Source organism: Sceloporus occidentalis, unplaced genomic scaffold, assembly GCF_023333645.1.
Source record: "Sceloporus occidentalis isolate IW3139 unplaced genomic scaffold, rSceOcc1.0.p SCAF_3, whole genome shotgun sequence".
Taxonomy (NCBI): Eukaryota; Metazoa; Chordata; class Lepidosauria; order Squamata; family Phrynosomatidae; genus Sceloporus; species Sceloporus occidentalis.
The window spans coordinates 77,213,372-77,236,406 of NW_028316983.1; the positions used below are offsets into that span (position 1 = coordinate 77,213,372).

Genomic DNA, 23,035 nt, shown 5'->3' on the forward strand with positions numbered 1-23,035 from the left:
TGAAAAGGAGCCATTGTTGAGCACCCTTTGGCTTTGGCCAGTCAACCAATTACAAATCTATGTAACAGTTGCCTTGTCTAGTCCACATTTTTCAAGCTTGTTTGAAAGAATATCATGGAGAACCTTGTCAAAGGCCTTACTGAAATCAAGATATGCTATATCCACAGCATTTCCTTCATCTACCAAGATGGTAATTTTATCAAAAAAAGAGATCAGATTTGTCTGGCATGACTTGTTTCTCTGATGACTCTTGAGTATAAAATCCCTAGATCATTTACAGATCACTATATATTCTCTATGGAAAGAGAAATTGACAGAAGCTGTAGTATTGCATGGTGCTGACCCAGATGCCCCCAAGCCATCTTTACTGCCATGTTGCAGTACCTGCCAATAAAAGCAAAGACCTTCCCCTTCTTAGATTACCACTTAGGGAGAATTTTTGCAGGCGACAACCTATTCAGAGTTTGGAGTTAATGTAGTAAAAGTGCCATGGTTACTTACCCGTATGTTCCAAGTGGTGAGAAGCAAGAAAGTTTAGTTTAGAGGTCAACAGAATTACTGCCAGGAATGTTAGGCTCTTATTATATTGTGGAAAGCAAATTCTTGTTACTTATTAGCATGTAGTTTAGTGTAGAAATGGCTGAGATGGTTCTTTCCTGTTTTTAAGGGTCTGAGAACTGATACTGAGAATACCACATGACCTTTTCTGCTGCTTCTGATGCTGTAGTATATCACTTTGCCCAGGAAGCGATGTTGTAGCAACTACAGGGTGTGTGGCTGAGAGCCACTGAATAAAAGTAATATCGATTTCAGTGTTGGAGTAGGCCCTGCACCATTCTTAGTTACAGGAGACACTAGTCTAATGGGTGGGGTGGGGTGGGGTGGGGTGGGGTGAGGGAACCCTTTACCACACTAGGACAGCCTTCAACATTAAGGTCAGCCCTAACATGGAACACAGAATTGTATTATTACTGCAATGAGTTACTTTTAATGACAACAATAATGGTATTTCCCACTAAGAATTGTGATGATTAAAGCAAGTAGTTACTTTTTCAACATAATATTCCCAGGTATTGTGTGATTATCATTTGCTATTTGATGTTCTTTTTTGTTGCCTGTTTTATTGAACCATTTCCTGTATTGCTATGTATTTTATATGTATTATCCTATTATTTCTTAGATTGTATGCCATAGGCAGGTTTACTCTTATCTATTTATTGTTTGTATGTACAGCGCTGTGCAAATCTACAAGGCTATATAAATAATAATAATAATAATAACAACAACAACCATCAAACAGCTAAAAGAAAGCCTTGCCCCTTCCATCTTATCATGGTTGCAGTTGACGTTAATCCTCAGATTCACATGTGAACCATTTGTAAATAATTCTGAATTAAATTAATGGGTAGTTTTGAGACAATAAGCAAGTTTCTGTTTCATTTAAATTGTACTGCCAAGAGTGTAATACCTAGATCCAGATCTATTTAGTGTACTGACTTGAAAGTAAAGATGGATAGAATATCTGTAATTTTCAAAAAATGGTTGAAAATGTTTTTTCTCAAATGTTGGGAAACTTTGACAAGGAAAACATTGGACTGATGAGAATCTTCACACTTCAGGATTTGTTTTTTAAAGCAAAAACAAAATAAAAAGATGTCTCGATCAACTACTCCTAACCATCATAAACGTCAGCTATAATCAAGTACAATGTAGAATGTGCCTCAAATATTGAGAGAACACAGAAATACATGGAACAAAAATGATGAGGGGAAGATGGTAAGAGCAACTCCTTTCTTTGATTACATGCTAATTTAAATCCCCCAGAAAACTGCAGTGGCTGCTTACCTTGAATTCACATTGGCATGTGTGTCCACAATTGGCCCTCTACAATGATCACTTTGTTTTCAGGCAATGCTCATATTACTAACTATATCTCTTCAGATGCTTCTTTTCTAAGTAACACTAACAAATGAATCTACTGAAATCACAAGTAAAATTCCTCGTAACATTAAAGAGAGTTTTATTTGCCACATCCTGCTGCAGTAAAGGAATGGATGAAGGCAAGGCTTATGCATGAACAATGACCCTGGCAGAATCTAGCAGTCAACTGTTTCAGTTGAGGCTTGATAAGGATGTAGCCCAAAGAGAGGAATAGAGCAGAGACAAATGTCTTTCCTCTGTTTATAGTAATGTCTGTAATCCCAAACAAAATGATTTGTTGGCTTCAGTGCACAAGAAAAGGAAGAATTCAGTCTATTAAAGGTATAATATAGACAGTTCATATTCCCTAGCTAGTATAGAGAAGCTCAATTTAGTCTGATAGTCATTGACCATCATCAGTACTTCCCGTATGATACTGGAGCTATAAAGGCAAAAGTGAGACAGCAACTTCACTTTATATCCTGGCAACAAAGGAGCTATCCCAATATTGCTCCTATGAGTGCCTTTAGAGAGAGAAAAACTCCTTGTGCCACAAGAGGGCACTTTAACTACAGATAAAAGCAATCTATGCTGTTTAGGAATGACCTGAGAATGAAGGTGATGGAGAAAAAGGAAAACTGCTTAGTTATATTCTTGGTTACAATGATGAGAACTGACTACAGAGATACGTAAAGATGCATTAAGCAAGCAATTCACAATAGGATTCTCTATTTGCCTATCCACTTTAAATGTCACACTAATTTGCACATATATCTATTAATCTACACACATTTTTCTCATACACTTACCCATCCACACATGTGTGTATAAATGTAGGAGGAGGGAAATTGTTATTTTTTCCCCTATTTAAAAGTGAACCTGCCTAAGCTATACTTCCTACAACATTCTGAAATGGAAATGAAATTGTATGTATAGCAATTGTATGTTTTATTGTTGTTGTTTTTGCTGTTGTTGTTATATGCTTTCAAGTCATTTCTGACTTATGGTAACCCTATTATAGGGTTTTCTTGACAGGATTTGTTCACAGGAGGTTTGCTATTGCTTTCCCCTGTGGCTGAGAGAGTGTGGCTTGCCCAAGGTCACCCAGTGGGTTTTCATGGCCAAGCTGGGAATTGAACCCTGGTCTCCAGCATCCTAGTCCAATGTTCAGACCACTAAGCCACACTGGTTCTAATTCTCCATTAAAAAAATATGTACAAAAATATGCTTATGATTGGAAAATGTGCACAAAGCTGAGAAAATAACTGAAAAAAGTATAAAGAAATGTATTATATTAAGGGGCATTGTTTGCAAAATATTTATGTTAAGAGAAATGAAAAAAAATGTATATTATTGTGTGGGCTTTAACAGAACCTGTAAACTAATGTGGAAATTGGCTAAAACAAACAAGATTAGAACAATGAGAAGCCAAGGGAAACTGAACATTAAGAAAACAAAAACTATCATCACAGATGAATTACAGTTACAGATTCTTTATCCACGGATTCAACTATCCAAGCTTGAAAATATTTTAAAAAACATAAATTCTAAAAAGCAAACCTTGATTTTGCCAGTTTATATAAGGGACACCATTTGACTATGTCACTGTATTTAATGGGACTTGAGTATTGACAGATTTTAGGATCTATGCTGGGGGGGGGGGGGAGGGATGTCCTGGAACCAAAATACCAAGGGCTCAGTGTACTTTTTTTTAATGGACAAAGACGTTGAAGTAATTCAAGATTTTCCATACTTGGGCTAGATCATCAATCAGAGTGGATACTGTAATCAAGAAATCAGAAGAAGACTAGGACTTGGAAGCACAACTATGAAGGAACTAGATAAGATTCTGAAGTATAAAATATATTACTGAATATTAAAGTTAGGATTGTCCATGCCATTGTATTTCTAGTTTATATGTATGGGTGTGAGAGCTGCACAATGAAGAAGGTTGCTAGGAAGAAAATCCACTCATGTGAGATGTAGTGCTGCACAAGAGTTCTGCGAATACCATGGATTGCTAAAAAACAAACAAACAATAAATGGGTCCTAGAGCAAATCAGGTCCAAACTCACCACAGAAGCCAAGATGACTAAACTGAGGTTGTCACAGACCTGAGACAGACAGGCCAAAGTACAGCCTTTGTGCTGATCCAGAGGCGTGGTGTTCAGATGATGCATGCCCCTGGATTGTGCCAAAGTTGCACTGCAGCCACCTAAGGCGGCCCAAACCCAGCCGCAAAAGGAGTGTAAAAAAGCACTCCTTGCCGGTGGTCCATTGCAGACCACAACAGCAGCTGGCCTTAGGACCATGCCATTTGGTTGCTGTGGTCCCGTGCTGAATGGAGAACAACTGCCGCTTGCATGGCTAGAGGCCACTCCAAGCTGTTGGTCTGCTTGACCCCATATTTTGCTCATATCATGAGAAGAAAGGCCTCACTAGAAAAGGCAATAATACTTGGTAAAGTTGAGGGCAATAGGAAAAGAGGAAGACCATACATCAGATGAATAGATTCAAGAGAGGTTGAAGATAGAGTGACTTGGAGGTCTCTCATTCATGGGGTTGCCTTAGGTCAAAGTTAACTTGCAGTCAGTTCAAAACAACAACAGGGAAAGTGAAATTCCCATCTTCATCCATTCCTTATATGTAATGATGTAATAATGATATATAATGACACTCGGTAAGGTACAATAGTGGTCGTAGCATACCAGAAGTATGTTAATTTGTTGCATGTATGATATTATGCTTCCTAACAGTTGAACAACAGAGAAGTCAACTTTCGTGTTTCCAAATCCATCTCCTAGATCAGGCTTGTTCCAATTTATGTTCCAGCAATGCCAGTACAAATCAGTTCTGTGGCATTTAATGGGGACCTTAATAAACACCTACTTCAATTTTAAAATAAACCCTTAGAGGTCTGGCTTTGCCAAAACAAGGAGCAGAGACTGTTAAGGAATCTGTCAGGCAACAGTATGTAGATGACAGGCTATATTTGACTTGGATGGTAACATGTTGGGCAGCAAAGTCTTAGTATATTCTCTTAAATTCTCATAGAAATCTCTTTCCCTTAATTGTACTTTGTGGAGGGATAGCTTAAGGACATCTTTCCCTAGTATTCTCCCAAAATTTGTAGTCCAGCACTTTTTTTTGTAAAACCTCCACTCATATCTTTCGAAATCATCTGAGGTTTCATAGAATAGAACACACACACACAGCACATGAATTTCCAGATCACAGCAGCTTCTCTATCTGTCTGTCTGCTCTCACCAGAATTCCATTTTAAGCATTTGAGCCTTTTGTTTATGTACTAGATTGTTGTGGCCATCTCACACACAGATTGTTGTCTGTATCACACACACACACAAACCACCAGCAACTGCAGTTTTAGAATATTGCCAAGGCTCTTTCACTTCATCCAGTTTAAGTGTTTAAAGATAGCAGGCACATAAATAAGCCAGGCACGGAGAAACTGGGGCTGAAGGTGCGTTTCTCAGACAGAGCTGGCAGCTGCCTTGGCTTATTGGCAGGCCATTTATCATCTCAAGAAAAAATATTGATAGTTCTCAAGATTCACACTTGCCCTGGCCCTGGGCTGAAAAAAATGCTGTCTCCCATGAAAGCTTTGAAAATGGATCCAAACTGGGGAGGGAGCTTAGCTTCAAAAGAAAGAGAAGCCACAATAAAGATGAAATTTTATCTTATCAAGAGTCTTGGTGTGGAAAGGTAGCCAAAAAAGGGCAACAGGGATGCCAACCAGTACAATACCCCTCCTAATCTCAGAAATAAATTTCTAATTGTAGCATATGTATGTTGCATATTTCAATTGATTGGTGAATCAACACCAGTTCATGCCTTGTTTTGCTCATGTAAATAGAGATGTGTAAACAGCACCCACATACACCAGAGCATAACCCAGAGTTTAGAAAAATTACTTTTTTGAACAACACCTCCCAGAATCCTCCAGCCAAAAACAAAACAAAACAACAACACCTCAGTCTAGTTTTTACTGTGTCTCTCCAAATCTCACCTGTATTATCATCCCATCTTTTATATATATCAGGTTGTGAGACGTCATTTTTGCTTGTCAAATGGAAGTCTGTACACCTTTTTCATATACATTTTTCCTAATCTACAAATTTTTACAGTTTTCCCATACAAATACCTGCTAATATTTTTCAATTGCACTTATTTTAGCCATTAATATTTTAAAAATATATGGGGAAGTGTTTTGTTTTTTTTTGCAATGGGACATGAAAGGTACAAACTGACCTACCAAGTCTCCAAATATTTTTCCCCCTATCCCTAACAGATCTGTCCTAAGGAACAAATGGTAAGTACTTGAAAATCCAGGTTGTTACTACTGTTAATTAAGCTCATCTGACTTATGAATATGAACCTGGGACAGAGTATTTATTGTATTACAGCACTGACAACACCTCCTAAGCAGATCCAACTGGACCTACTGTGACTGACTGAAATTTTTTAGTATCAAAGTCACACCTTGACATAATATTTCGTAAATTTATGCAATGTTGGCCACCCGTGATATGTTTGGACATCACAGTTTTCACCCCTTCGGTATTGATGTATGGGAGAGAGATTTCATTTCAGTTGGGAGTTTGAGATGAATGTCAACAGTGAGTAACAGTCAAATTAACCAGAGATGATAAGAGAGAGAGAGAGAGAGCAGCCAAAGCCTTCTGCCAGTCCCTTACAGAGCAGCATTTATTCAGCCTCAGCTCCTCCACCAGGAGCTGTGACAAATCCAGAGGCTTACACCTGCATCCCTGGACTGTGTACTCTGATAAAATTTTGAGAGACTGAAGGCTCATCTTTGTCCAGCTCCATTAGTGGACTCCATCCATTTCTATTCTTCTAGTAGTGAAATGGTAGAAAGGTATATCCAGAAGTACTTGTGTGTGTCTTTTTAAGTCCACTTGAGTGGCTGGTATATAAAAGGAGAATCAAAGCACGAATTGTTCTTATCCAAGCATTTGTGGTTCTGCTGAAAGACAGGGATTTCTGAAGAGCCTAAAGCATCTATTCTTACCTCTGTGGGATTTAGGTACCTTACCGTTGTATGCACTCTGGGATAGTTTATAACTTTCATGTTCAGAATATCAGGAGGTAAGGCAAGGAAAAAAGCAACTATCATGATAATATGTCTGGTATCAGAGGATTGGCATAGTTGGACATAGCCTGTAAACCTTATTGAAGCTGTGTTGTTGTTGTTTTTCTTAAAATGGGTAAGAGTTAATAATAAACACCTCTGAATGTTAGATATACTTAGATGAAAGACTAATTACATAATCAATATTACCTTAATTTGTTAATAAAAAAACAACAAAAACAAATATTGTGCTCAAGGAAGGTTTCTGCCCACACCTTAAATCAAAATGGACTTGTCTAAAATCCTGTCTTTCACACACACACACACATATATATAGAGAGAGATTGAATCTCAGACTTTGACAACATTTTTTTGACACTAGGAGTATGAGTGAAGCCACACATCATACATTGTGCCTCTTTCCTTTCCTATAATGTGGCTGGTAGCAGCAGTGGCAGAAAGAGAGTTTGAGAAGGGTTGGTGCTTCTATTACACCTGAGAATGCTACTACATCAAAGCTCCAGTTAAAAAAAATACCACTGGGAAATGCAGTTTTCCAGAGAATGAGAGAGAGAGAGAGAGAGAGAGAGAGACAGAAGGAAACCAGCATGGTTGATAATGTACCCATTCCTTTGAACAATTTTATGGGTCTAATGTTGATTCATTAGCACAGCTCCCTAAAATTGCCAAAACAATCAACATACATTTCCATGTCCAAGTAGAAGTAGAGATAGCAGACTGGGGACCCATTTCCATTTACCCCACACTGTTGCAAAAGAATGTTTAGATGTATTGAAAACATACCAGCCATCGCTGATGTTTTACCTCTTGAAACTTTTAAAGGTGGAGAAAGACAGTACATTGAGGGGGGGGGGTGTTGTGTTTTTTCTGGAGTTCATGGGGAAAGAGGCTTTAATAATGTGCTGGGTACCCAGTTAATTATATTCATAGTTAATTATATTCTAACTTTTGTTGTGATCTTCTATCTCTATCTATTTTAACTTCTGTAAGTCACCTTGAGTCCTAAGGCTGGAAAAAGATGTGATATGAAAAGATGATGATGGTGATGGTGGTGGTGGTGGTGGTGGTGGTGGTGGTGTGTGACATAAACAGGGCCCAAATCTGTCCCAGGAATTTTTAACTGGGGTTTACCAAATCCTGAAATTTGTCACCCTTACTATTCCAAATCTATCCTGTTGTTGTGTGTCATCAAGTCGTTTCTGACTGATGGTGACCTAAGGCAAACCTATCACTGGATTTTCTGAGGCCGAAAGTGTGGGGCTTGCCCGAGGTCACCCAGTGGGTTTCCATGGCCAAGCTGGAATTCAAACCCTGGTCACAGAATCATAGAGTTGGAAGAGACCGCACAGGCCATCCAGTCCAACCCCCTGCCATGCAGAAAATCTAAATCAAAGCATGGTCTCTAGAGTCATAGTCTAATGCTCAAACCACTACACCATGCTGGCTCTAAAATCTATCCTAGAGTTTGGTAATCATACCATTTACTGAACTGTGTTCACAGTAAAGAACTAATTGAATTTTACCAAAAGAAATAAAGTTAAACTAGATTTTAACCCAAATGTATATGCACTGCCATTAACCTGGTTTCCCTCCTGCAACAGGATTTCCTCAGAGATAAGAGGGCTTAGCTGAGACTTGTAAATTAAGACCATGTTCACCTTCCAACAACCAGTCATGAAATAAAGTGTGCTAAAGGCAACCTATCTAGGTCAGGAAAATCACCTGCTATAACCAACAGAGTGTTTTTTTTACAAGTCTGTAAAAATGTGATAAATGTATAATCTATTTCGATCCATAGAAGTAAAGGTACAGCAACTGTAACACAGTCTCTGCTCTTTGAAGCATTTATTAGCAGAAAGGTATGCTGGTTATGCTGAATTCCTTAGAACTTTATTTGCTATGCTAAAGGTGAATTCAATTTCTATCTTAATTTCTCCAATCACTTTCTAAAAGAGGTAGGGCAGGGAGAGAGAGGGGGGGGGGGGAAATCATACCCAGAAAGATGCTGTATGTTGTCATTAATTAAAGTATCTGGAGAGTATAACAGCAAAAGTGAAAAATAAGAGCATTATTGTTAAATTAAATCAATATTGGGTACATTCTCTTGTGTAGTGTACACAAAATAGGAATGCAGTCTTCCCATACTCTTTGGACTTTGGATGACAGAAATTATACTAGTTCCAAATGTAAAGGAAGCTCTGCTATTGTCACAAAAATCCCCACTGAGAGCCCTCCAGATGAGAAACAAAAAGTATCTGAAAGCCTCAGGTTTTGTTCCGATAAAAACTAATTTTATTTTGGAGTTCCACATGACATTTTCTTCATCCCAAATATCTCCTGGGAACTTCCAGCATTACAAGGACTTTTTGTTGCTACTTTCCAGATTAGTTTAAGTAAACCCTATATTTTCTGAAATGAAATGTATCTCTACTTGTCTTTGCTGGAATTAGTTAAAATGACCATTGTCCTTAAACACAGCCATTGTTTCCACGTTGCAGGTTCAGCAGAGATCAAGCAAAAGAAAGAGGAATGTTTCCACCAAAGCAAAATGATCCCAATAGCGGGTTACAGACCGCCCATTTGGGGTGGGCTGTACCCGCCCCTTTCCCAGGTGTATCGGGGCCTCAGTGGCCAGAACGGCAGCCGCTGAGGCCCCGATCCGCCGCTTTTCAGGCTGCATGGGAGCGGCAAAACGCCGCTTCCCCGCAGCCTGAAAAGGGGTGTCCCTGGGGCTTCAAGCCCCAAGGACACCCTGCGGCGGCGGGGAGGATGAGAAAGGGGCCGTTTGGCCCCTTTCTCCTTTGGCCCGCTGTGCGTAGCCATGTGAAGGCTGCGCCCAGTGGACCAAACCAGGAAGGAGCTCCGAAACGGAGCTCCTTCCTGCTCCGCGCTAAGGGCGCACTAGGCACCCTGGCGCGGAGCGAAGACGTCACTTCTGCGCTAAGGGTGCACTAGGCACACTGGCGTGGAGTGAGGACGTCACTTCTGCGCCGTCCTCATGGCGGCAGCCGTGTGGAACGGCCACTGCCATTTTGTGCGCGCAGAGCACGCACTACGGTTAGGGGGTGCAGAAGCACCGCCCCTTTCTAACCCTAGTGCGCGCTCCGCACGCACAAAACGGCCCATTTGTAATGGGCCAATGTTTAACTAGTGTAATATTGCTGAAGCACTTTAGCACATCAACTATAACTCTTGAATAATCATAAAGAAGGCTCACTAGAAATTGCTGAAAATCTGAAACATTATGTGAAAATCTGAAGCATTACATGAGTTTATATGTAATCAGTTGGAGAGGAAGGAGGAAGAACACAAGGGTGAGGGGAGTGAGGAAACCCCAGACATTTCAAAAAGAGTTGGATGCAAAGCTGGGAACATGCAAGTAAAACCAAAACAAAGTGAACAGAAAACTCTCAATACTTCCACATACTTCTTCCCTTTCTGGATATCTTTGTATCTCTAATGCTGGGTACGAAATGTAAGTTCCCAGAGACATGTCTGTAGTAGTAATAGCAGTATTTAGAGCCCTAAGAAGAAGGCTTCCTCTCAGTCCCACCACCATCCCAGGCTGGCCTGGCAAGGACACAAGAGAGAGCCTTCTCAGTGGCTGCTCCTATCCTGTGAAACTCCCTTCTATGGGAGACTAGGCTGGTCACCTCACTGCTGGCCTTTTGCCAGTAGGTGAAGACATTTTTATTTAAACAGGCCTTTTAAGATCTTGCAGGTTTGGTTTTATTTGGGGGGGGGGGGGTTTGAGGAGGTTGGTTTTAGATTACTATTTTTAACTTTGTATGTTTTAAATTTTATATTTGTAATTTTTTTTAAAAAAATCCATTTTAATTGTTGTTTTATTTTGTTTTATATACATAGTTAGCTGCCTTGGGTCCCACTTTGGGAGAAAGGCGGTATAAATAAATAAATAAATAAATAAATAAATAAATAAATAAATCAGCCTTAATATCACTATGGCCCCTGCTACACTGCAAAATAAATACAGTTTGACACTGCTTTAGCTGTCATGGCTCTGTCATATGGAATTCTGGGATTTATAATTTGTTATGGCACCAGAGTTCTCTGACAGAGAGGGCTAAATGGCTCCTAAAACTACAAATCCCAGAATTCCATAGGGTTGAGCTACGGCAGTTAAGTGGTGTCAAACTGCATCTCATGAGCAAAGAACTGTGTTTGGAAAACTTAGCAAAGTTTGTACTAATGCAAGGCAGTATAGCAGCACCACACTTCTCTACTCCACCCCAAGGCCTAACTGTCAAGCATAATTTGTAGATGGTAAATATGTACAGAGTGTCCAGTGTATGCAGGCCCATTAATAATGTTCAATTATAATTTGGTGGTACAGATTAAAGCTGTACACTATATACCAGGTATATGTTATGTCCAAAATGTGCAGGCAAGACCAAACTTGGAGGAGACAGGTAGGCAAGGGTCAGAATGGTTTGTATACTCACTGTGCCCTACACATATACCTACAGCTCAAGAACAAGGTGTGCAGTTTTTAAAAAACAACCTTTTAAGACCTTCAACATACAGTATAAGCAACCTCTGTGACAGCTCCAGAGCTTTCTCAAATTTTGATTCATGTAAAAGAAAAAGAAAATTAAATCCTGTTTTTAAATCAAAATGCATCTTATATGTATCTGGTTTACTATATTTTCTTTTAATCTGTACAGCACACACATATTGTATTAACACTTTGGATTTTAGAGCTGCCTTCATAATGATGGAACATGGCAGAATGTCTTAGAAGCAGTGATGCACAGATTTGTTATTAACATATTCTCCCCTGTGTGTCATTCCTGGTTTCATCTACCCCAACCCAATTTTTACCTGCACTTCAGAGAGTTTCCAAAGGACAGGTACACCTTCAACCATTTGCTAAGCTTAATTTCTGGTCTGCTTTGGTTAGTCTATCGCTGCCTTTAAAATGGCTGTCCTCAGATAAGTTCTGTAAACTGCCAATATTTTTAAGCCCTTTATTCCACTATCTTTTATCTTGGTATTGCCCTTTCTATTGCATTTAAGTTTATCAAGTGTTACTAACAGGAATTTAACATTTACCAAAGAATTATTTTAACTATAGGTTTAATAGCATTTTATGGCTTCCTGAATGCCCAAGAATTTACCTACCAGTTTCATCGGCTTAGTTTCATTCCAATTTGCTTACATATAAGTGAAGGGTGAGGGGAAATTACAGTCTTCTTGCCAAAAAAAGAAAGAAAATAGTTGGGTTATTTTTTACAAAATGTCAAACACTTTGATATTTCTTCTACTGCTCCCCTCAAAAGCAAACTAAATGTGATATATATCTCCTAATTATAATGCAAATGTTACTTTCTTCCTTTGATATGGACTTGGCTTGCCCAATTAAAAAACAAACACACTGTATTTAGTATAATTTAAAACAAGCTAAGGGCAGTCTATTCAACTTAGAAGTCACTTTCATGCATAAACACACACATCAAAAAAGTACAAGTCCAGATCATGGTCAAAGAGGACAAGGTTCTTAGAAAGGCTTAAGGGCTGAAAATAGGTTAGATTTTTTTGTTTTTCAGTATTTGCATTTTTTTTAAAAGTTAGAACAAACAACCCAATACTTGAAATTCAAGAAACAGAAAGCATTTTTACTCTTAATTCCCTATCACAGTTTATGAACCAAGCTCATTGGTAGCTGAAGGTCTGCATGGCACACTTGTCAAGAAGATGGTTGTATTGTACAGTACCCAAGCATTTTCTGTGTTTGTGTTTGTGTGCACATGTGTGTGTGCATGCTCTACCTGGAACTACTTGAATGTATCTGACTCAGGACAAAAATGGTTTTGCCCAGAAGACCTCTCTACTCAAACCTCTAAACCAGCACTCACTGTAGAGAGAAATGAGGAATGTGACTCCATTGACATCCACAATTAGATATCAGGGCTAAGTTGCTGGATACGACTGAGTAACCACAAGGAAACCTATATTTTCTACTTTCCAGTGTGATGTCCTGCAGTTCATAAACAATGTATTTTTGACAGGAAATCATACTGATCAGGAGGCAAGCATGATCGGGCTAAATATAGCCATGATTTAGCCCATCTCAGCAAGATGAATCAGATAAAGTAGTCTGTAAAGTCTCTTAAATGGGTGTTTGCCTGAGACATTACTAATTTTTGTTAAATCAGTCACTAGTAATATCTCCCAGAAAAGGTGGATGGACACCCTTCTGTGCTCTTGGTTCTTTTATCCAAAGGGATATGCCTGAACTGAAGAGTCCCCCCCCTCCCTGCCCCAGAATTACATAAAATGATTCCATACACTATACCTAATTCATGCTGGGAAAGGGATCTCCTATTCCATCTTTGACTGTAAACCATGTTACTGACTCTCTGGCACCCTCCATCTCTGTTAGTTTCCTACCTCCTGGCCCTGGATGTTTGCTGCTTGAAATAAAAACAAAACAAAACGGGAACTCCTCAAGAAAGTCTAATAACATATAGGAAGAAAATTTCTTTTTTCTATAAATCTTTCCCATTAACTACCCTTTTCTCTGGTGTTTATGTGGTTGTGGAAAGGGTCTTTGTTGCTTCCACTCCATTTTTGAACCCCATTCCTCCTCCTTGTCTTAGCAAACCCTGAACTTCAGATTACTAACTTCAAGTCCTCTTAGTTCCTCAGCAGGCCATGCTATCCTGGCCCAGGTCCCAACTAAGATTGGCCCCCGGGCTGGAACAGGAATTGGTGTCTACATGCCTACCCACTGCCATGCCACAGATTCAATACCACTGTGCATTCCTTATCTCCCTCCACCATTGCCCCTAGTGAGAAGACCCTTGTTGCTGTGTCTGACATAGAAACAGGGTGCCTGGCTGCACCCACATGGACAGACACCCCATTTTCATGTCAGAGACAGCGACAAGGGGCTTCTCACTAACGGCAATGACAAAGTGAGGCAAGGAGTCTGCAGACCATCTGTCCTGCTAGGGTTTGCACTGAATTTCTCGAAAATTCTGCAACAAAAAGCAGGTCATTTTGACCCATTCTAAGGCCTCTTTGACCTGGGATCAGGCTAGATCCACATCCAGTACACCTAATACTGGTCCAACCCTGGCCCTGGGCTAATGCCTTGCATTGTCCAAACAGGACAACGTGAGGCCAAGGGGAACTTGGGCCTTTTGGCCCATGTGGACCTCGCCGAATATTGAGAGTTTCCCTTCCTGAGTTAGCAGGTCCCCATTCTGAAGGAAACTGTGTTCTTTTAGCCATTTACATACATTCTTTAGTCATTGTTTGCCACGTATGAAACTCTGCCATAGTATCTGCTATTCCTCAATGCAATCAGTACGTATATTCTGATTACAGTGTGAGTTCATGCATATGGTCTGAGAACATATACCACACAATTACAGCACTATGATTCCACTAACTGGCATGGTAACATACTATAGAATCCTTGGGTTTATAGCTGTCTTTTAGGTTCTCCCAGGATGGACTAAGCTCTCAGCTTTCTCTGTGCAGAGAAGTGGATGGTTCCCTTTTTGATAAGAGTTAATACTTTACCTTAACTCTTACCTTTACAACCTTTTTGATATGTGTCCATTTTCTTAGCCATACCTGTGCCTGGTTGCCTCCCTACACCTACATCTCACAGCTACAAATGACTGAAGTTCCCTCCTCATCCACCCAAGTCTTTAGAGTGAGCAGAAATAGTTATGCCTGCTGCTATTTTGAAAGTTCTTTGCCACCATTTTTATTTGCTCCATCCTTTACATCCTTTGTACAGGTCCCTAAATTTTCCCGTTAATGTGCAAGGTTCATATCAAAATTCATAATTTTGGCCCCCAAACCTGCCCTTCACTCTTACATGAGATCAACTTACACACAAACATATGTATGATACGTTTTACTCATTTCAAAGAAGTATTATATGCTAAGCAGTATCCTTTTTAACAGAGTTAACTGGAAAATGTTTTCTCATGAAGCCATTTAAAAAGGAAAAATAAATCAGCAATAGTATCCAATTAGACATTTGTAAACATAGTGAAATTTAAGCAGCTAAGGGGCTCTACAGACCGCCCCTAGAAGCGGCCTGCAGTCACCTGTTTTTGTACCGGATAAGGGCCGCAGCAACCTCATGCTGCAGCCCTGATCTGGCCTTCCAAGGGCACAAAAAGGAGCTCCTTTTTGTGCCCTTGAAAGGGTGCCATAGCCATGGTAGCTTGGCTATATGGTGCCCCTTCAGTACCGCGTCATCTGGACACAGCGCTGAAGGTGCACCATGATGCCGCACGCTGTCTGGAGTGGCACGTGACATCAGGGTGCCCTGGGGGGCAGAGTCAGGTATGCATCATCAGGGTGCTGCGCCCCATCTCTGCCCCCAAGCCGGCCTTTCAGGCCAGTTTGTAAAGGCCCATAGTTCCTTTTCAGTTTTACATGGTTTTAAAAAGTGATAGGGGTTATTTTGTTGAAAGGCTGTCTATTCTGCTTTGTTCAGACCTCACCTGTGTCTAGAAGGGAGTGACCAAGATGGTTAAAGTTCTATAAACCAAGTCCTGTGAGTACCATTTTTGGGAGTTAGGTACTGGAGAAAACAGAGAAGTTATATGATAGCTATCTTTAATTATCTGAAGGGATGTCATGTGAAAAATGGGGTAAGATTGTTTACTGCTGCTACAGAGACTTGAAGATGAATCAATGGATTCAAGTGACAAGAAAAGAGATTCTACCTAAGCATTAGGAAGAACCTCTTGACAGTAAAAAGTGTTTCAGAGTGGAATAGGCTGCATCAGAGGGTGGTGGACTCCCCTACTTTGTAAGTTTTTTAACAGAGGCTGGATGACTCTCCCTCAGGAGTGTTTTAGCTGTGTATTCTTGCACGGCAGGGGTTTGGAGTACATGGCCGTTGTGGTCCCTTCCAGTTATATTTTGCAGTTATACGAGTCATAATTCTATGATTCTATCCCACCATATAGAATAATCTTCTTGCTGAGACCAGACGGGCTTCTAAAGAAGGGGGTTAATGCTACCAACTGATGAGCTGTTTGTTTGCTCACACATTTTCCTGATTGCTAAACTTTTCAGTTGCTCCTAATGATTTAAATGAAATATTTTTTCTATTTTATTGTTTTATCATATGGAGGGTATTATGTTTTCTTACTTTCTAACACTGTAAACTGCTTTGGGATTATGACAATGTCTTCAATTAAAAAAAATAGAATCAGTAGCATATCTTCAAATAAATATCTTCAATTTATTTGCTACTCACATATGGACACTCTGGAGGGTCATGCAATTTATAATAAATCAGTGTTCAAATGAATCATTCGTGCTCCAATTAATTTACCTTCTTTAGGGATGATTTGTAGGAAACCTGCAAGCATCCTTTCCAAATTTCCAACCCCATTCATTCTAGATCTGGGCCATAGAAGGTTGAATGTCAAATAAAAGGTAGGTAGGGGATGGTGACAAACTGTAATGTAATTCAGAAAGATATGGCTTTTCTTCAGAAGGACAAAGAGGAGGCAGTTACACCAAAGCAGGGTAGGTTTTCCAGCTTTAATACATGGGTTAGGCTGACATTTTCTACATTTGCCTGTTCAAACCAACTTGTGCTACTTTTAGCACAGCAGGGTCATCCATGCTTATGGAAATCAAACTGCAGTCTCAGCCTTTCTGTACCTCATCACCAAAGATAATCATTGCTATCTACAACTTATTTTCTGCTCTGGCTGGCTGATGGCAATGATGTATGAAGCAAGAGTGATGTAGCTCCATCTGCATAAGACAAGTTGATCCTGCATAGACATAAAGATGCCAACCCTCACCCACCCACCTTCAAAAAGGAAATAGAAGGAAGAACAATTTTTAACGGGGAATTGAGTGAGCGTGAGATGTAAATCATGGAGGGAATGTATAACAAAGAGAAGCACAGTCTTACTTGAATCAAAGAGTGAAATTTCATCACCTAGGCTAAAATTAGACCAAGAAGTTCAAGACAGAGCAAACTCATCACTTGTGATTAGATGCAAACTGTAACTGCATTCAGAACAGTACGCCACTGTGTGTATGAACAAAGGGGGAAGACGTGTGTAGTTCTACAACATATGATTCTAGAAACTCTGAAGACAGTGAAGCAGGGATAGGTTTAAATCCTAAAATATGTTAACTTAAGGAAGGTCATGGAAAGGACATTTTCTATTCACTTCTATCATATCACCTATGCAGTTCATATGACCCCCCCTCCCCCCCCCCAAAAAAAGCCTTCTTCAAGGTTGGGCAGCAACCTTGAACTACTGTAATGTGCTTTAAATTAGGGTCCAAGTTATATTTACTACATTATTGTGTCCTTTTGAAAAAAAATAGTTTATTACCTTAGACTTTCTGGTCTTGAAAGAGCGAAGGAGAATAATCTTTAAAGGATACATATTTCTTCTGTATATGGAACTGTAGAAGTAGTACCTCCAACTATGTAACTGTAGAAAGAAACTTCCAGTGTGTAGCAGTAAGAGGTGTCATCCAGTAAACCACCTAGGAAACGCCGACCTGTTCCTGCCTTAACAGCATCTCGATTGAAAGAGGTGCTCGACTGTAAGAAAGAAGATGAGAAAAAGTTCTGTCAGGTGACCAAAAAAGAAAAGGAAAAAAAAATACTTGCCTAGGAAAAAGCCCACACAAAAATCACATTTCTGAAAACTTGGTGTCAAGTGTTCCACAAATGGTTATCCTTACATTCCTATACAAATCTTTCAGTTGTTATCTACAGATAACTAGTTATTTGTAATTTATTGTTCCCTCTTCAAAAAATAAAGGTATATTATCTACCTTTATGTTATGGCTGTAGATTAATAAGAACACTTCACTCCATTTGTTATGTCACTGTAGTTTTTCTTTATGTATATAGCTACACAGGTATGGCTTCACTAATAAATGGAGGAGAAATTTCATATGGTTTCAGTACTATCTAATGCTGTGGCTTCTGCTGCAGCCTCATGCCCCACTGTGGATATTGAGCCAGGATTGAAAGGCAATGGGAGGAGAATCTGCTTTGCATTACAGTGGCTGATAGCATTAAGACAGCTACCACACTGCGGAATTAATACAGTTTGACACCATTTTATTGGTCATGACTCCATCGGATTTGTGGTTTGTTGAGGTACCAGAGCTCTCTGTCAAAGAAGGCTAAACATCTCACAAAACTACAAATCCCAGAATTCCATACCACTGAGCCATGGCAGTTACAGCCATGTCAAGCTGCATTAATTTTGCAGTGTAGATGCAGCCTTTAGGGGGAAAAACTATCCTCACTATTTCTGAGAAAGAGAAAACATTTTCTTTTTTACAACTGTTAACGATCATGGTAACTTACTCCTGTTGAGCCTTGGTACTGCAACAGTTATTAGCTATTATTTCTAAACTTTGGCCCTTACACGCTTCACAATAAGATCCAGGATGAACACTGAGGATTGATCACTTGCGGTCTATAATACTGGTCTTATATCTTTTCTCTGTTCCCTTTCATGAAGGCCAACATAAGCACTGAGTTACTCATGCAATCCTCAGCATGTTTAAAACCAATCGATCTATATCTCTCCCTCACCCAATTATGTTCTGCATCTAAAAAGGCAGCTGTGCTCATAAGATGGCAAATAAAGCTGCATATGGGTGCTTCTTCCAACTGAGCAAATAACATTTTAGGGAAGGGGTATTTTATTTGGAAATAAAGGACTTGGGGGAAGCATTAGGCTCTCACCCCAGCACAATAGTCCTGATTCATATCTCTTCTCCTTCAGCTGCTATTTGTGAAATTTTTTTTAAAATGACATATACAGTCAGCTCAGTTAGTTAGGCTTTAATATTTGGACCTAGAGAAAGAATTCACTAAAACACCAAAGTCCAACTGAAATACAATTATATTTACATTCTGTATATTTAAATAGATATTTCACATTTAGTGGGAAATGTTGTTAGGATGTACATGGTGAAATGGTAGACAAGCTGAGGACATTGTTGCACATTCTCATCTCTGACTCTACCATGATCTTATTTAGATTGCTTGGGGTAATCTCTCAGCATTATCCCATCATCATCAGTATAGAATGTGTGTGTGTGCGCGTGCGCGCGCCTTTTGTATTTTAAATGTATCTTATTGGATAAGGGGAATAAATAGCTTTAGGAAGTTGTTGCTGCTTTGCGTCTCTGTATCATTAATTGGTATTTTATTGTTTGCAGCTTTGTGGCTTTGACAGCGGACTTGAGCACTTTCCAGTGCAAAGGTAGAATATAAATATTTTAAACAAGGACATAAAGCTGAGGAGGGTTTTGTAAGGATTACTGAAAAAGCATGCGAAATGCTTTAATACTCAAAAGCACCCTGCAAATGCTTCATGCTAAAGAAATATGATTAGAATCTATGCACAGAAAGAATGTTGGAGGTATGTCTCTGCTCGGGGATGACTTAGGTGGTTGGTTGCACTGAGATTTGTTTTATAATGATTACATTTATTCCTACTCCAGTGCTGATATGCTCTCCTTGCCCTCTCCCCTCTCTCTTACTATGCATATAGAACTCTATAATCTGTTGGGAAAGAGCCAGGGGACAACCTTATTTTATGATTGGCCTTAAGTAGCTTCACTATACTACGGCTGGAATCCTGTTAGTGACATACTCAGATGTTCATTACATTACACATGCAGAATATTTTTACTGAACATTGCAAATTGACCATATCCAGCTGATGGGGACAGATTTGGATGTTACACAATGTCCAATGTCAACAATGACTCTGTGTGCAATGCAACTTACATCTGATTATTTATTTATTTATTTATTTATATTTATCTCTCTCTCTCTCTCTCTCTCTCTCCACTAAGGCCATATACAACATTTTAAAGGCACAAAACAATTGAAAAGACTCTCAAGATGCCTGGGATGGTGGTGGGACTGAGACAAAGCCTTCTCAGGTCTCAGAGCACAGGCAGGTTCATATAGGCAGAAATTTTTTTTTTTCAAAAAAAAATTATCTGGACCCAAGCCATGTAGGACATTAAATTTCATCACCGGCACTTTGAATTCTGCCCAAAATCAGATTGGCAGCCAGTGAAGTTGTTTCAGCAAGGGAGTATGATGATGATGATGATGATGATGATGATGATGATGATGATGATATTTATATCCCACCCTTTTCCCAAAACTGGAACTCAGACAAGCTTACAATATTTTAAAAAAACCTACAATTAAAAATGTACAAAAGTGATACATTAAAACAGAATTAAATTATTACAACATTAAAACAGATTGTATGTTAAAAGAATAAAATACAGTTTTAAAAGATAAATGTTTTAAATACTTTAAAACAATACAACACACCAGCCTATTATTTAAAAACTTTCTCTTTTAAATGCCTGTCTGAATAGGAGGGTCTTAGCCTGCCGGTAGAAGAACAGCAAGGAAGGGGGCATTCTGGTCTCTCTGGGAAGTGAATTCCAGAGCCTAGGGCAGCCACCAAGAAGGCCCTCTCTCGTGTCCCCACCAACTGTGTTTTCGATGGTGGTGGGACTGGGAAAAGGGCCAGAGTCCAGGTTGGCTTATACAGGGAGATATAGGTGTGGGACAGACCACCCAAAAAGGGCAGCCTGCTGGCAGCCTAATTTCCTCCGGAGGGAAGTCGCTGCCACCAAACCGCGTAGTTTCCCTCTGGAAGAAAAAAACCCAGAAAAATTGGGTTCTTTTTGCACCACAGGGCCGACGCAGTGCACCATTGTTACATAAGTGATGCTTGGCAACGTGCGTGTACATGGGATGCTGCCATTGTTACGGCACTGCACTGTGTTAGGGTCAGGGACCATGCGGTTGCCACGCGGTCCCTTTTGCACAGTCTGTACTGTGCCAAAGTCTGTGAAATAGCTGAAACCCTAACAAAATATAGGGCTTTATAGGTCATAACCAGTACTTTGAATTGTGCCCTGAAACAAACTGGCAGCCAGTGGAATTGTTTCAACAGGGGCATTACGTGGTCTCTGTATCCTGCCCCAGTTGGACCAGCTGAACTTTCTGAATACTCTTCAAAGGCAGTCCCAAGTAGAGTGCATTACAGTAGTCCAAATGGGATGTACCTAAGGCATGTACCACGGTGGCCATATCCAAGCTAAAGGGGGAGTTTTTTTAGTAGAGGCATCACCACAGCTTCCTTTTGGCAGGATGGAACTTGGCCTTGCTGCAGGGAGGCATTCACTTTTTCTGATACCCTGTGGCTAGTCCCCCTGTGGCTATTTTTATTAGCCAAGAAAAACAAGAGTTCAGTGTACATATGGTGCCTCTCACCTCTCACCACCTGAGGATGTGGACAGATTTGTGCAGCCTGTCCACATCATCAGGCTGAACAAATCGAAATATATCCATTAACCTGGGACATGCAGGAGTCAAGATTATATCTACTGGACCTATAACAACTACAGCATTCAAGGTGGACCAGATCTGAGTGATCATATCTGTAAAGTGTAAATGATGCTCCTGTGAGGCAGAATGTAAAAGGCCCCCAATCACTCAAAATGTTGCATAACACTGTGCAGATACGATGGGTGACAGAAAATAATGATTTCTTCACTGCCACCACCATGGAGTACACTTTCCAATGGCCTCTACCATGTGTTCAATCACACTCACTCTGAGGTTTCTGAGTCTTTTTCCCCACTTGCTTCATCATCACCAGCTCCCTAGTGAACCAAGGGGCTCAATTGGCTCCACTCAATAGGAGAGGATGTTTAGGAGTAATTGGGTCCACTACCCTGTACATTTCCCTTTTCCATTGTTCAGCCAAGGTTTCAACAGGATCACCTGCCATTGAAACAGGGATACTCCCAAGAACCACCAGGAATCAACTTTGATCCAACTTTGAGTCTTCTGGGCTAATTGATCTTAATTGCCCACATATCATTAGCAGGATGCCGGTCATCATTTGCTGAACCTGCTGAACTTTGGTCATAAAAAAAAGAAGTCTGCAAGTGTTACAATTACTGATATACATTGGTTGGAGTGCACACAATCCACAGTGGACTCTGCTCAATGCATAATGGAGTCAGAGGCTCAAGGAATGGTCCAGTGTGGAACATTTACCAATGCACATCACATTTTGAATTGTCATTGTGCAACTATCAGCTATGAACATATAGTGATCCACCAGATGCTGTGCTACAATAGTATCCAGTATAGGAATTGTGTAATGACAGTGAAACATAACTCCAAAGGTGACTATTTCCACTGTACTCCAGCAATGGAAGATCTTGGGATATCCGTGTTTCCTAATTTATATGATTATTAAAACAGACTAGATTTTCTAAGCAGTCAGTGTGTACAATATCTAACCCTTCTTTTCTGAATCCAACCTCAGGCAAGGCAGAGTTCTCTCATAAAGCAAGAATGAATTTGTATCCAACTGTGAGAATATAGCAGCAACCAGACAGAGTGAATTCTTTGCCTTGACTGCAGGTAAGCCACTGACAAAGCAATAAAATACTTCCTATGCCCATCACAACCCCCTGAAGCCAGCTGTCTTTTCAGGCTAGAACATATGCTCATTCACTGCATGCAATACCCTGGCTGCCAGGAATCAGAACCTGAGAAAATGGGGATATAAAAGTGATTTGGGGAATTAAAAAAAAGACACACACCACAAACAAATCCTGCCACTTGCAACTAGGATTTGAGAGATAACAGATACCTGTGAATTCTTGGCAGCCCTTGATAAATGAAATACACAGGAAGGATGTTGTTCAGAATTACCTGCTGTTTTATTAGCATTCAGAAAGTTTTCAGTTCTTTCTCTGTATTTTTAAAGGTTTCATTTTGCAAGTTGATTAGAAATACATGGCATTCTGTTTCCCACCAAAAAACAACGTATTTCCCCAACATTTTATGATACTAACTTTCCCAACAGTTTGTGTTACTCTAACACAGACTTTTTAATTCATAAAGTACTAATAGGGATGTGAACGATG

At 39.9% G+C, this 23,035-nt stretch overlaps 1 protein-coding gene across 1 annotated transcript in view; it reads right to left on the reverse strand.

Moving 5' to 3' along the window:
- LOC149316264 (BEN domain-containing protein 5-like) overlaps positions 1–23,035 on the reverse strand; it is a 1,092,722-nt gene that overhangs the window by 88,006 nt on the left and 981,681 nt on the right. The window contains exon 11 of the mRNA XM_089515099.1: positions 17,465–17,627. Coding sequence (XP_089371225.1) covers positions 17,465–17,627 — 163 coding nt within the window. The remainder of the gene's footprint in view (positions 1–17,464; positions 17,628–23,035) is intronic.